We start from the raw sequence: 14270 nt of genomic DNA, 5'->3' as shown, positions 1-14270 counted from the left end.
AAGGGGTTAAAATCCAGAATTTATAAAGAACACCTACAACTCAACAAAAAAAAAATCAAATAATCCAGTTAAAAAATGGGCAAAGAACTTTAATAGACATTTCTTCAAAGATGATATACAAATGGCCGAGAAGTGTGTGAAAAGATACTCAATGTCACTAATCATCAGAGAAATGCAAATCAAAACCACAATGAGAATCACTTCATACCAATTAAAATTGCTACTACCAAAAAAAAAAAAGAAAATAACAAGTGCGCTAGTGAGGATACAGAGAAACTTGAACTCTTGTGCATCCTTAGTGAGATTGTAAAATGGTACAATCACTATAAAAACAGTATGGAGAACTTGCTGTTTGCAGACTACATGATCTTCTATATAGAAAACCCCAAAGAAACCATAGGAAAACTATTAGAAATAATCAACAGCTACAGTAAAGTAGCAGGGTATAAAATCAACATACATAAATCAGTAGCATTTCTACACTCTAACAACGAACTAACAGAAAAAGAACTCAAGAACTCAATCCCATTCACAATCGCAACAAAAAAGAATAAAATACCTTGGGGTAAATTTAACCAAGGAAGTGAAAGACCTATACAATAAAAACTACATGACTTTCCTGAAAGAAACTGATGACGACATAAAGAGATGGAAAGACATTCCATGCACATGGATTGGAACAATAAACATAGTTAAAATGTCCATACTACTACCTAAAGCAATCTACAGATTCAACGCTATCTCGATCAGAATCCCAATGACATTCTTTACAGAAATAGAACAAAGAATCCTAAAATTCATATGGGGCAAGAAAAGACCCAGAATTGCTAAAGCAATCCTGAGAAAAAAGAACAAAGCTGGAGGCATCTCAATCCCTGACCTCAAAGCATACTACAAAGCTACAGTAATCAAAACAGCATGGTACTGGTACAAAAACAGGTCCACAGATCAATGGAACAGAATTGAAAGCCCAGAGATAAAACAACACATCTATGGACAACTAATCTTGACAAAGGAGCTGAGGGCCTACAATGGAGAAAAGAAAGTCTCTTCAACAAATGGTGCTGGGAAAACTGGAAAGCCATATGTAAGAGAATGAAAATTGACCATTCTTTTTCACCATTCACCAAAATAGACTCAAAATGGATCAAAGACCTAAAGATTAGACCTGAAACAATAAGTCTTCAAGAAGAGAATATAGGCAGTACACTCTTCGACATCAGTATCAAAAGGATCTTTTCAGACACCATAACTCCTCAGTTGAGGGAAACAATAGAAAGAATAAACAAATGGGACTTCATCAGACTAAAGAGCTTCTTCAAGGCAAGGGAAAACAGGATGGAAACAAAAACCAACCCACTAGTTGGGAAAAAAATTTATAAGTTATTTATCTGACAAAGGGTTAATCTCCATAATATACAAAGAACTCACACAGCTCAACAACAAAAAATCAAACAACCTGATCAAAAAATGGGCAGGGGACATGAACAGACATTTCTCCAAAGAAGATATACGATGGCCAATAGACACATGAAAAGATGCTCATCATCACTAATCATCAGGGAAATGCAAATCAAAACTACACTAAGATGTCACCTTATACCGGTTAGAATGGCAAAGATATCCAAAACAAAAAGTGAGAAATGTTGGAGAGGTTGTGGAGAAAAAGGAACCCTCATACACTGTTGGTAGGAATGCAAACTGGTGCAGCCACTATGGAAAACAGTATGGAGATTTCCCAAAAAATTAAAAATAGAAATACCTTATGACCCAACCATCCCACTACTTGGTATCTATCCAAAGAACTTGAAATCAGCAATTCCAAAAGTCCCAAGCACCCCTATGTTCATCGCAGCATTATTTACAATAGCTAAGATGTGGAAGCAACCTAAGTGCCCATCAAATGATGACTGGATAAAGAAGATACGGTATATATATACAATGGAATACTACTCAGCCGTAAAAAAGGATAAAATTGCTCCATTTACAACAACATGGATAGACCGTGAGGGTATTATGTTAAGTGAAATAAGCCAGATAGAGAAAGATGAACTCTGTATGACTCCACTCATAGGTGGAAGTTAAACATATAGACAAAGAGAACTGATTGGTGGTTACCAGAGGAAAGGGGGGAGCACAAAGGGTGAAGTGGTGCACCTACAACATGACTAACAATAATGTATAACTGAAATTTCACAAGGTTGTAAACTATCACAATCTTAATAAAAAGTTTAAAGAAAAAAAAAACAGTATGGAGGTTCCTCAAAAAATTAAAAATAGAAATACCACAGGATGCAGCAATCCCACTTCTGGGTCCAAAGAATTGAAAACCAGGTCTTGAAGAGATATTTGCATACCCATGTTCATAGTAGCACTGTTCACAACAGCCAAGAGGTGGAAGCAACCCAAAGGTCATGAAACAAAATGTGACATACGCATCCTACGGAATATTATTCAGCCTTAAAAAGGAAGGAAATCCTGTCACGTGCTACAACATGGATGAACCTTGAGAACATTATCCTAAGTGAAATAAACCAGTCACAAAAAAAAAAACAAATAGTGTATGATTCCACTTACATGAGGTATCTAAATTAGTCAAATTCATAGAGACAGAAAGTAGAAGGGTGGCTGCCAGGGGCTGGAGGGAGGGGAGTGGGGATTCGTTGTTTAATGGGTACAGAGTTTCAGTTTGGGAAGATGAAAAAGTTCCGAAGATCTGTTTCACAACGAGAATATATTTAACACTAAGTGAAGGATACATTTAAAAATGGTTAAGATGGTAAATTTTATGTTGTGTTTTTTACCACAATAAAAAAATTTCACTTACTGGAGGTCTTCTACCATGGCTAGTTCTCACAGCTTGCTGAAAAGCTGTGTCATTCTCCAATTCCTAAAATAAAAATGCAAATTTAACATTCAACAAGAAGTGAGAATTTTTTTTTAAATGTTTAACCTCTCCTGTTTGGTATTCATGATCCTCTATAACTCATCTTACCCCATCTGTTGATTTCCAGGTCGGGGGCTCAAGGACTCCTGTCCTCAAATATACCCCCTTCACACTATCCAAAATATCAAGGCTCCTCCCTCCCCTAGGAAGAGGAGTACTGACAATGTCAGTCAATTTGTAGGACATTAGCCACTGTTTAAATGGGCACTATATTATGCCTGGTTAAAAGATCAAGTACACAAGGATATGGCCTTTCTTCTGTTTCTGTCTTCCAAGCAGCTAGAGCAGTAAGAACAAAGAAGCAAATCTCTTTCTCTCTCTCTCCTTCTTTCTGTCCATTCTCTCTCCCTCTCCTCTCTTCTTCCATACGCTGGGACCATGACTACTAGCCCTACCTGAGAAAGCCTTAGCACAGAAAAGGCCATATGTTCTCTAAGCAACGGGCAAACACTTTTCCTCTCACTGGAGAGGTAAAGTCTGAGATTCAGATTGGAGCTAACCTAGGCAAACTGAGGGCTCCACAGAGCCTAGCCTACAATGCCATTTGGAACCAAAGCCTCGGTTGAAATAAAATGTTATTATGCTTTGCTGATGCCTGACCTGTACTCATATTCTCCCTCAGGAAATCTAAGGAAAGTAACATCAGTCAAGGGCAAGATACAAGTGTTCCTGGGTTTCCTGGACAAATGTCATTTTTAAAAAGACTCTCTCGGGGCAGCCCGGTGGTGCAGCGGTTAAGTGCGCACGTTTCGCTTTGCTGGCCCGGGGTTTGCTGGTTCGGATCCCTGATGTGGGCATGGCATCGCTTGTCAAGCCATGCTGTGGCAGGCATCCCACGTATAAAATGGAGGAAGATGGGCACGGATGTTAGCTCAGGGCCAATCTTCCTGAGCAAAAAGAGGAGGATTGGCAGCAGATGTTAGCTCCGGGCTAATCTTCCTCAAAAAATAAATTAATTAAATAAATAAAAAGACTCTCTCAAAAGGACTCAGTCTTACCAACCACCAATCTAACCAGCCTTTATTTCTTACTCCTTCACCAACACAAACTCTGGCTCTAACCCCTCATAAATGTTATGCGCAATTCTCATACTTGACTCTGATTTATTTCAGTCTACTTCCCACAAAAATATACTTACTGATTATTAAAAAATAAGTACAAACAATAGATAAGAGTCAATATCAATTAACTTTTGAAACTGCAAAGTAAAATGTTTATATAACCAGGATGTTAATAACTGCACTTTAAACATTTTATTATGTACAAATGTTCTTCTTTAACTTGTGTGTGTGTGTGTGAGAGGAAGATTGGTCCTGAACTAACATCTGTTGCCAATCTTCCTCTTTTTTGCTGAGGAAGATTGTTGCTGAGCTAACATTTGTGCCAATCTTCCTCTATTTCATGTGAGATGCTGCCACAGCATGGCTTGACAAGCTGTGTTAGGTCCACGCCCACAATCCAAACCTGCGAACCCTGGGCCACCAAAGTGGAGTGCACAAATTTAACCACTACGCCACTGGGCCAGCCCCAATCTTATTTAATTTTTACTTTAAATAACCTTTCATATCAACTACATAAAATTAAATAAGTACACAATCTCAGCCATAGAAACTAGGCAATTTTCATATGAAATATAAAGCCAAAGGCAACTTTCAGCATAATTAATTATACTACTTTGGCAGATGTTTTAGGAAAAGGAAATCCTCCAATATTCCTAAACTATTAGCAAAATTTGATTAACCAGCTCAATGAATTCTAACAAACTAAAAATTGTCAACAAATTCTCCAATTACAAATACCAAACTAACACCTTTTGTAATTTTTTCTTTGTTCATAATTTAACAATTTGCCTAATCTATGCAACATCTTAGCAACTTTTCAAGTAATTCAGTTATATATTAAACTTTTTATTATTCCAATTAATTACGATAAAAGAAACCATGGGCAAACCAAATATCATTTTTATTTTACTGTATAACTTATTTTTGCATCTGATACTTTGAATGTTCACTTCAAATTAAATATGAAGCCACACTATGATGACCTGAGGGGTTAGGAAGTTTCTCTGGTGCTTTAAAAATGATCATATTCATGATCTATTAATTTCACTTCCGGGACTCTGTCCAAGGAAATGTTTGAACAAAATACCTAAAGTTATTTATGCATAAAATTGTTCATTACATTGTTATTATTTACAACATCAGAAAACTGGATGTAAATATCCTATGTTTGGAAAATAGTTATAATCAACTGTATACCTTCAGTATTATGCACTCATTAAAATTGCATTTGTTTAAATTTTTAGTATCGTGAAACTTTGCTTATGAAGTAGTTAATGTAAAAAAAGCAAACAGAAAAGTATATGGTAGTTCAATTCCAAACCCGCTAAAAGAAAACTGTAGGTATGCATGAAGGCAAGACAGCAACAAAATGTCAACAGTAGTTAATCCTGTGTGATGGGATTATGGGTAATTTTTTCAACAATGAGCATGTATATTCTTTATATACATAACTTTTATAACTAGGAGAAGGGGGACATTTCAATGGTTTTCATAATTTATACTAACTTAGGAAAATGCTTACGTTTTAATACAAATTTTTTAAAAGGGGTCTATATAATCATATTTGTGTGTGCGCGCACACACGTTTTTGTATACAGGGAGGGAAACACCTGTGTATATTAAAGACAAGGGAACACAACAAAACATCAGGTGATAATATCTAATAAAGGGGATCTTTGAGTGACAGGATTTATGTCATTTTGTTTCTACAATGATCAGCATCTCCTAGATTTTTTTTCATGTAGAATCAGTGAATGGTATCTGGTTTCTTTCCTTGTTTTCTTTCTAGGTCTCAAACTCACAGACTACCATTTTTCTCCAGAGGAAAAAACAATTCAAAAATGACTAAAAGTTATATGAAAAACTCTAGAATAGTATGAGATTTCCTAAATTAGTTTAAAGTGATATAAATGCCAATATTTGATTCTTATATACTAGCAAGTAAATTAATGCTCATAAGCCTCATCTTTACTTTTTTTCACACATGCATTCAAGATGAGTTTATAAAGAGGTTTTTTTTTTCTTGTTTGGTTTACAATTCAGAAACTATAACTCTCACAATGATGTAAAAAGACTTAAAATATTCAATTTGGTAACAATTTCATCTTTTAAATTACTATACCACTAAATATTACGCAGATATAGATTTGTCGACATAACTGGATAATTATAAAAGAGAAAAAGCAGGTTACAAAACAGTACACACAGTGTGATACCATTTTATCCAAAACATACAGATACATGTGTATATACATAGGTAATGTTTGGCACTATCAGTTAATTAACAGTTATATCTGGGTGGTAACAGTTTCTATGATTTTAATTTTCTTTATACTTATTTCTATTTCATAATTTTTCTATAAAATACTTATACAATTTGAAAGAAGAAAAATAACTCTACACATTTCAAATTTAGAGCACTGAAATAACAAAACTGACTTTAGGTACTTCAAGTGATGTAAGTATTTCAACTTACACATTCAGATAACTAGTGCTGAAGAACGCAAGTCTATAATTGATACTTATTTGTTGCCATAACTTTTCTCATGATTTTCCCTTCTGTTGCTATTATTATCATTGGTAGAAGTTAGTAGAGTCTTCAGTAGCAGCACTTTTCTAGGCTTTTAATCAGCTTACTTAATTTAAAGCATAATAAAGCAGAATCCTCAAATCCAAAGTTTTCATGAACCAGCTTTACCACAAAGGCAAACATAAAAAACAATGAGATTTTATTTATTTATTTATTTTTTTACCTCAGTATCATAGGTTGGATTGTAGTCATTATATCCAGAATAAAGATCATCTTCATCTGTCTCTGGGGCCAGGTGTACATTTTGCATCATTTGTACCTATGAAAAATTGGCAGTGTAAATATGTTCTTGAGATGAGAAATAATTCTTAATTGAAATAAAGTATAACTAAACCTTTCTGGTCAAATTTTCTCTACATATTTTTATGGCTTAAAATTTTTTTCGTGACAAATTCTCAAAAATAGGTGTCAAAATATTCACTCATTGCCCTCATTTCACATTTATTCCACACCTACTACCTTCAAGGACAGTGACAGGCACTAGACCGGGTTACAGTTGTAGCCGCCCCTGACACAGGAAGGGTTAATAATCACTGGAAAAAGCTTGCCAACAAACTGTGACCCGGAGGTGAGAAGGCCAGTTAGCCAATGAGGGGTAAGACCTCCAGGGGTAGGCAACCTAAGACAGGCATCGGCTGCCAGGGGGCACAGATGGAGACACGATATCGGGAGCAGGAGGGGCCGTTGCCTAGGAGGCCTTGCATGCTCTGAGAGAAAGTATACGAGCACAGCAATAGCATGATAATATCAAAACGGAGGCCAAGGGAGGGCTCCTTGAGAAATCACTAAGAATTCTTGGCATTCGCTAATTACTTCATCCAGAACACCTGTGTATGTTTAACAGATGTAAGCTATGTATATATTGAAATGCTGGTTATAATAAACTCAGAGTGGCCATCAGCCCTCTCCGCATCTATCCTGATGTGTAGATTGGATTGTGACACCGACAACAGTTGATTGTACTGATTTTCAAGGAACGTAGCGTCAAGTGCAGAAAAAAGGTATGTAATAGTCAATTACAATGCAAGGCAGAAAGCACTACACACCTATCGGAATGGCTAAATTAAACAGACCAACACCATAAAATGTCAGCAAGGATATGGAAAAACTGGAATCACATATATTGTTCATAATAGTGTTAAATGGTACAATTTTGGGAAAAAGTCAGGCAGTTTCACAAAATTGACATGTATCGTATGACCCAGGAATTCAACTCCAAACTATTTACCGAAGAGAAATGAAAACATATGTCTACAAAAAGATTTGTCTAAGAATGGTTTTGGAGCTTTATTTATAATAGCCAAAAACTAGAAGCAGACTAGGTGCCCATCAATAGAATGGATAAGCAAAATGCAGCATATTTATGCACTGAAGTACTATTGGGCAATAAAAAATAATGCATTGATGACACATATAACAACATGGAAGAGTCTCAATTATGCTGAGTGAAAAAAGTCCCATACAAAAACATTATGTATTGTTTCATTGATCTGAAGTTCTAGAACAGGCAAAACTATGGTAGAAACAATCAGAACAGTGGTTGCTTCTTAGGGGCTAGGGGTAGGGAATGAATGGAGAAGGGAATGATGGGATTTTTCTGGGGTGATAAATGTTCTGTATCTTGATAGCAGTTTAGGTTACACAGGAGTATGCATGTGAAAATTCAGCAAACACATATCAGCGATATCTGCTTTTCATTATTTGTAAATTTCTTCTTGAAAGAAAAAACTGTAAGCAAAAATGAACTTTAATTAATATGCATACTTAACTATTTCAAGTAAAGCTGAGTATCTGTAATTCAGTTTCAAATGTACAAAAATAAGATGGATAAATGGATATGTGGTAAAGCAAGCACAGAAGAATGTTAATGGTAGAATCTATGTAGCAGGTATGATGTTCACTGTAAAATTCTTTAAACTCTGCTATACATTTGAAAACTTTCATAATAAAATGTTGAGACAAAATGCAAGACAGAATAAAACAGATGTCAAAGAAAGTAAAGCAGAAGCATGGAAGAAACGTAATTATTGATTCCACACACTGTAAATGTAATAGTTACTAGAGAATCTGAGACGAATTCCCGGAAGAAGAATCAATCAAATTCAGTCAATATTTTTAGGCAACTAGGGAGGAGGTGGGGGCAGCTAGTTACTTAAGAAATGCAGTATTGAACTACTTTGTCCATCTTAAAATACGTATTTTCTTTAAAGCTTGTACAATTTTAAGCATGCCAGTAAATTCTTACAAACATTTCAGCTTAATCTTATTACTCAGTACATTGCCAAATATATGTGGCTGATACCAAGCAAGGGCTCGATCTGCTTGCCACAAGACAAAAGGCAATCAGTTAAGAAGCAAGGTGGTAGAGAGAAAGAATTTTATTAAGTGATGAGCTAGCTGATCAGAAGATGGCAGACTATGGTCCTTAAAAAAAACATCTTAAAGGGGAACTGATTTGGAAACAACTCACATAGGCAAACAGGGTTCAGGAATGTCAGGTGATGGATGACCAGAGACCAGTGGATGCCTCTCCACAGACAAAAAGTTTCGGATCTGCTGAATGTGACATTCCTGAGGAATCTAATAAAACATCAGGTACTTCGTTACCTGGGACAGAAAGAACAGCTTTGGGCAGAGGACGTAAGTTTTCTGCTAACAAGTTATTCTTTCTACCGGTTACTGATTATCCTTGCCTATGTGCAGTTCTAAGCATTTTTCCAAAGCACATTGTGAGAATAAGACGGGGAAAGGGAGCATGTGGCCTTAGGGGCTGAAGTTTTAAGGGTCCTCTGTATGGCTGCCACTAACTTTCATATTTCTTTATGCATCACATGTGCTAACTCAAGGCGGCTCTATGTGTTGCATGCGGTGGATTTTTAATCTGTGACATCTAAAGTTTACAATTAGTCATTTTAGTTTCCCAGTGCTGCTGCGAGATGCTTAGTCAGGCTGGGGGGAGGGCTGTCAGCAAGCTACTCTCTTATCAGCTATTGTCCTGCTATTCTGCAAAGCAAGCTTAGAAAATTTGATTACTTTATTTCTCACGTCAACCTTGTGGGTACAGGCATGGTTTCATCCTAATCCAGGGAAATTTTAACTCCTTCATCCTTGGTTTCAATGGCTATTCATAACCTTTAAAAAATTATTTTTACATAAAATAACTTTTTGAGATATAATTCACATACCATAAAATTTACCATTTTACCAAACAGAAATACTGGAAATGAAGAACACAATAGAGGAGATTTAAAAAAATCTAGATGCACTGAACAGTAGGGCCGATGATATGGAGGAAAGAATTAGCAATTTGGAAGATGGGAATATAGAAATGCTGCAGGCAGAGGAGGAGAGAGAAGTAAGACTAAAAAGAAATGAAGAAACTCTCCGCGAATTATCAGACACAATTAGAAGATGCAACATAAGGATTATAGGTATACCAGAGGGAGAAGAGAAGGAGAAAGGGGCAGAAAGCCTATTCAAAGAAATAATGGCTGAGAACTTCCCAAATCTGGTGAGAGAGATGGATCTTCAGGTGACAGAAGCCAATAGATCTCCAAACTTTATCAATGCAAGAAGACCAACCCCACGGCATATAGTAGTGAAGCTAGCAAAAGTCAACGACAAGGAGAAAATACTAAGGACAGCCAGGCAGAAGAAACTAACCCACAAAGGAACCCCCATCAGGCTATCAGCAGATTTCTCAGCAGAAACTTCACAGGCTAGAAGAGAGTGGAATGATATATTCAAAAATCTGAAGGACAAAAACCTACAGCCGAGAATTCTCTACCCAGTGAAAATATCCTTCAAATACGATGGAGAAATAAAAACTTTCCCAGATAAACAAAAATTAAGGGAGTTCATTGCCATAAAACCTCCTCTTCAGGAAATCCTCAGGAAAACCCTCATTCCTGAAAAATCAAAAAAGGAAAGGGGCTACAAAACCAAGAGCAGAGGAGATATGTAGAAGGACAACAACAGAGAGTAGCAGCTCTTCATCAGAACAGATTAAACCATGGGACGAGAAACAAAGGAAATTGAAGAAAACCGGAAAACAAGACATAAAATGGCAGTGGTAGGCCCCCACATCTCCATAATCACTCTAAATGTAAATGGATTGAACTCCCCAATCAAAAGACACAGAGTGGCAGGATGGATCAAAGAACAAGACCCAACAATATGCTGCCTCCAGGAAACACACCTCAGCCCCAAAGACAAAGACAGACTCAGAGTGAAGGGATGGAGAACAATACTCCAAGCTAATAATGAACAAAAGAAAGCAGGTGTCGCTATACTAATATCAGACAACGTAGACTTCAAAGCAAAACAGATAAAGAAAGACAAAGAGGGACAGTATATAATGATAAAAGGGACGCTCCACCAAGAAGACATAACACTTATAAATATATACACACACAACACAGGAGCACCAAAATTTGTAAAGCAACTCTTAACAGAACTAAAAGAAGACATCAACAACGATACAAAAATAGTAGGGGACCTCAACACCCCATTAACACCAATGGACAGAACATCCAGACAGAAAATCAACAAGGAAATAATAGAATTAAATGAAAAATTAGACCAGATGGACTTAATAGATATATATAGAACACTTCATCCAAAAACAGCAGGTTACACATTCTTCTCAAGTGCACATGGAACATTCTCAAGGATTGACCATATTTTGGGAAACAAAGCAAGCATCAATAAATACAAGAGAGATGAAATAATATCAAGCATCTTTTCTGATCATAATGCTATGAAACTAGAAATCAACTACAAGAAAAAAGCAGAGAAAGGTGCAAAAATGTGGAGACTAAACAACACGCTTCTGAACAAACAATGGATCCTTGAAGAAATTAAAGAAGAAATCAAATATTATCTGGAGACAAATGAAAATGAGAACACGACATACCAAATCATTTGGGATGCAGCAAAAGCAGTCCTAAGAGGGAAATTCATCGCAATACAGGCTCACCTCACTAAACAAGAAAAAGCTCACATAAGCAACCTCAAACGACACCTAACAGAACTAGAAAAAGAAGAAGAAAGCCCAGAGTCAGTAGAAGGAGGGAAATAATAAAAATAAGAGCAGAAATAAACGATATTGAAACAAAAAAGACAGTAGAAAGGATCAATGAAACAAAGAGTTGGTTCCTCGAAAAAATTAACAAAATCGACAAACCTTTAGCCAGACTCACCAAGAAAAGAAGAGAGAAATCTCAAATAAATAAAATTAGGAATGAGAAAGGAGAAATCACAACAGATACCAATGAAATACCAGGGATCATAAGAGAATACTATGAAAAACTATATGCCAACAAATTGAACAACCTAGAAGAAATGGACAACTTCCTAGACTCCTACAACCTCCCCAAACTGAATCAGGAAGAAATGGAGAATCTGAATAGGCCAATCACAAGTAAGGAAATAGAAACGGTAATCAAAAACCTCCCCAAAAATAAGAGTCCAGGACCAGACGGCTTCACTGGAGAATTCTACCAAACATTCAAAGAAGACTTAATACCTATTCTTCTCAAACTATTCCAGAAAATTGAGGAAGATGGAGTACTCCCTAACACATTCTATGAAGCCAACATCACTCTGATCCCCAAACCTGATAAGGACAACACAAAGAAGGAGAACTACAGGCTGATATCACTGATGAACATAGATGCAAAAATCCTCAACAAAATTCTGGCAAACCAAATACAGCAAGACATCAAAAAGATTATATACCATGATCGAGTGGGATTTATACCAGGGACACAGGGATGGTTCAACATCCGCAAGTCAATCAATGTGATACACTACATCAACAAAATGAAAAACAAAAACCACATGATCATCTCAATAGATGCAGAGAAAGCATTCGACAAGATCCAACACCCATTTATGATAAAAACCCTCAATAAAATGGATATAGAAGGAAAGTACCTCAACATAATAAAGGCCATATATGACAAACCCACAGCCAACATCTTACTCAATGGACAAAAACTGAAAGCCATTCCTCTGAGGACAGGAACAAGACAAGGGTGCCCACTTTCACCACTCCTATTCAACATAGTACTGGAGGTGTTGGCCAGAGCAATTCAGCAGGAAAAAGAAATAAAAGGAATCCAAATAGGTAATGAAGAAGTAAAACTCTCCCTGTTTGCAGACGACATGATCTTATATATAGAAAACCCCAAAGAATCCATAGAAAAACTATTAGAAATAATCAACAACTACAGCAAAGTAGCAGGGTATAAAATCAACATACATAAATCAGTAGCATTTCTATACACTAACAATGAACTAACAGAAAAAGAACTCAAGAACTCAATCTCATTCACAATCGCAACAAAAAGAATAAAATACCTTGGGATAAACTTAACCAAGGAAGTGAAGGATCTATACAACAAAAACTACAAGACTTTCTTGAAAGAAACTGACAACGACATAAAGAGATGGAAAGACATACCATGCACATGGATTGGAAGAATAAACATAGTTAAAATGTCCATACTACCTAAAGCAATCTACAGATTCAACGCTATCCCAATCAGAATCCCAAGAACATTCTTTACAGAAATTGAACAAAGAATCCTAAAATTCACATGGGGCAAGAAAAGACCGAGAATTGCTAAAGCAATCCTGAGCAAGAAAACAAAGCCGGAGGAATCACAATCCCCGATTTCAAAACATACTACAAAGCTACAGTGATCAAAACAGCATGGTACTGGTACAAAAACAGGTGCACAGATCAATGGAACAGAATTGAAAGCCCAGAGATAAAACAACACATCTATGGACAACTAATCTTTGACAAAGGAGCAGAGGGCCTACAATGGAGAAAAGAAAGTCTCTTCAACAAATGGTGCTGGGAAAACTGGACAGCCACATGCAAAAGATTGAAAATTGACCATTCTTTTTCACCACACACCAAAATAAACTCAAAATGGATCAAAGACCTAAAGATTAGGCCTGAAACAATAAGTCTTCTAGAAGAGAATATAGGCAGTACACTCTTTGGCATCAGTTTCAAAAGAATCTTTTCGGACACTATAACTCCTCAGTTGAGGGAAACAATAGAAAGAATAAACAAATGGGACTTCATCAGACTAAAGAGCTTCTTCAAGGCAAGGGAAAACAGGATTGAAACAAAAAAACAGCTCACTAATTGGGAAAAAATATTTACAAGCCACTTATCCGACAAAGGATTAATCTCCATAATATACAAAGAACTCACACAGCTTAACAACAAAAAAACAAACAACCTGATCAAAAAATGGGCAGAGGACATGAACAGACATTTCTCAAAAGAAGATATAAATACGGCCAATAGACACATGAAAAGATGTTCATCATCGCTAATCATCAGGGAAATGCAAATCTAAACTACACTAAGATGTCACCTTATACCGGTTAGATTGGCAAAAACATCCAAAACCAAGAGCGACAAATGTTGGAGAGGTTGTGGAGAAAAAGGAACCCTCATACACTGTTGGTGGGAATGCAAACTGGTATAGCCACTATGGAAAACAGTATGGAGATTTCTCAAAAAGTTAAAAATAGAAATACCCTATGACCCAGCCATCCCATTACTAGGTGTCTACCCTAAGAACCTGAAATCAGAAATCCCAAAAGTCCCTTGCACCCCTATGTTCATCGCAGCATTATTTACAAT

General features: G+C 36.4%; 1 protein-coding gene across 9 annotated transcripts in view; it reads right to left on the bottom strand.

Annotated features, from left to right (window-relative positions):
• The window catches only part of IFT88 (intraflagellar transport 88), a 135221-nt gene that overhangs the window by 116608 nt on the left and 4343 nt on the right, over positions 1-14270 (bottom strand). For 7 of the 9 annotated variants that reach the window (XR_006532511.2, XR_011506822.1, XM_014837166.3 and 4 more), the window contains exons 2-3: positions 6762-6857; positions 2828-2890 (exon numbers count right to left, since the gene is read on the bottom strand). The exons of the other annotated variants lie outside the window; for them this stretch is intronic. Coding sequence is in view for 4 of the 7 variants with exons in the window: in XM_014837166.3 (XP_014692652.1) it covers positions 2828-2890; positions 6762-6851 (153 nt within the window). In the remaining 3 variants the exon portion in view is untranslated. The remainder of the gene's footprint in view (positions 1-2827; positions 2891-6761; positions 6858-14270) is intronic. 9 annotated transcript variants of the gene reach the window in all.

This window comes from Equus asinus, chromosome 11 (assembly GCF_041296235.1).
Source record: "Equus asinus isolate D_3611 breed Donkey chromosome 11, EquAss-T2T_v2, whole genome shotgun sequence".
Taxonomy (NCBI): domain Eukaryota; kingdom Metazoa; phylum Chordata; class Mammalia; order Perissodactyla; family Equidae; genus Equus; species Equus asinus.
Note: the sequence above shows the minus strand (reverse complement) of the source record. Positions and strands in the feature narration are given on the sequence as shown.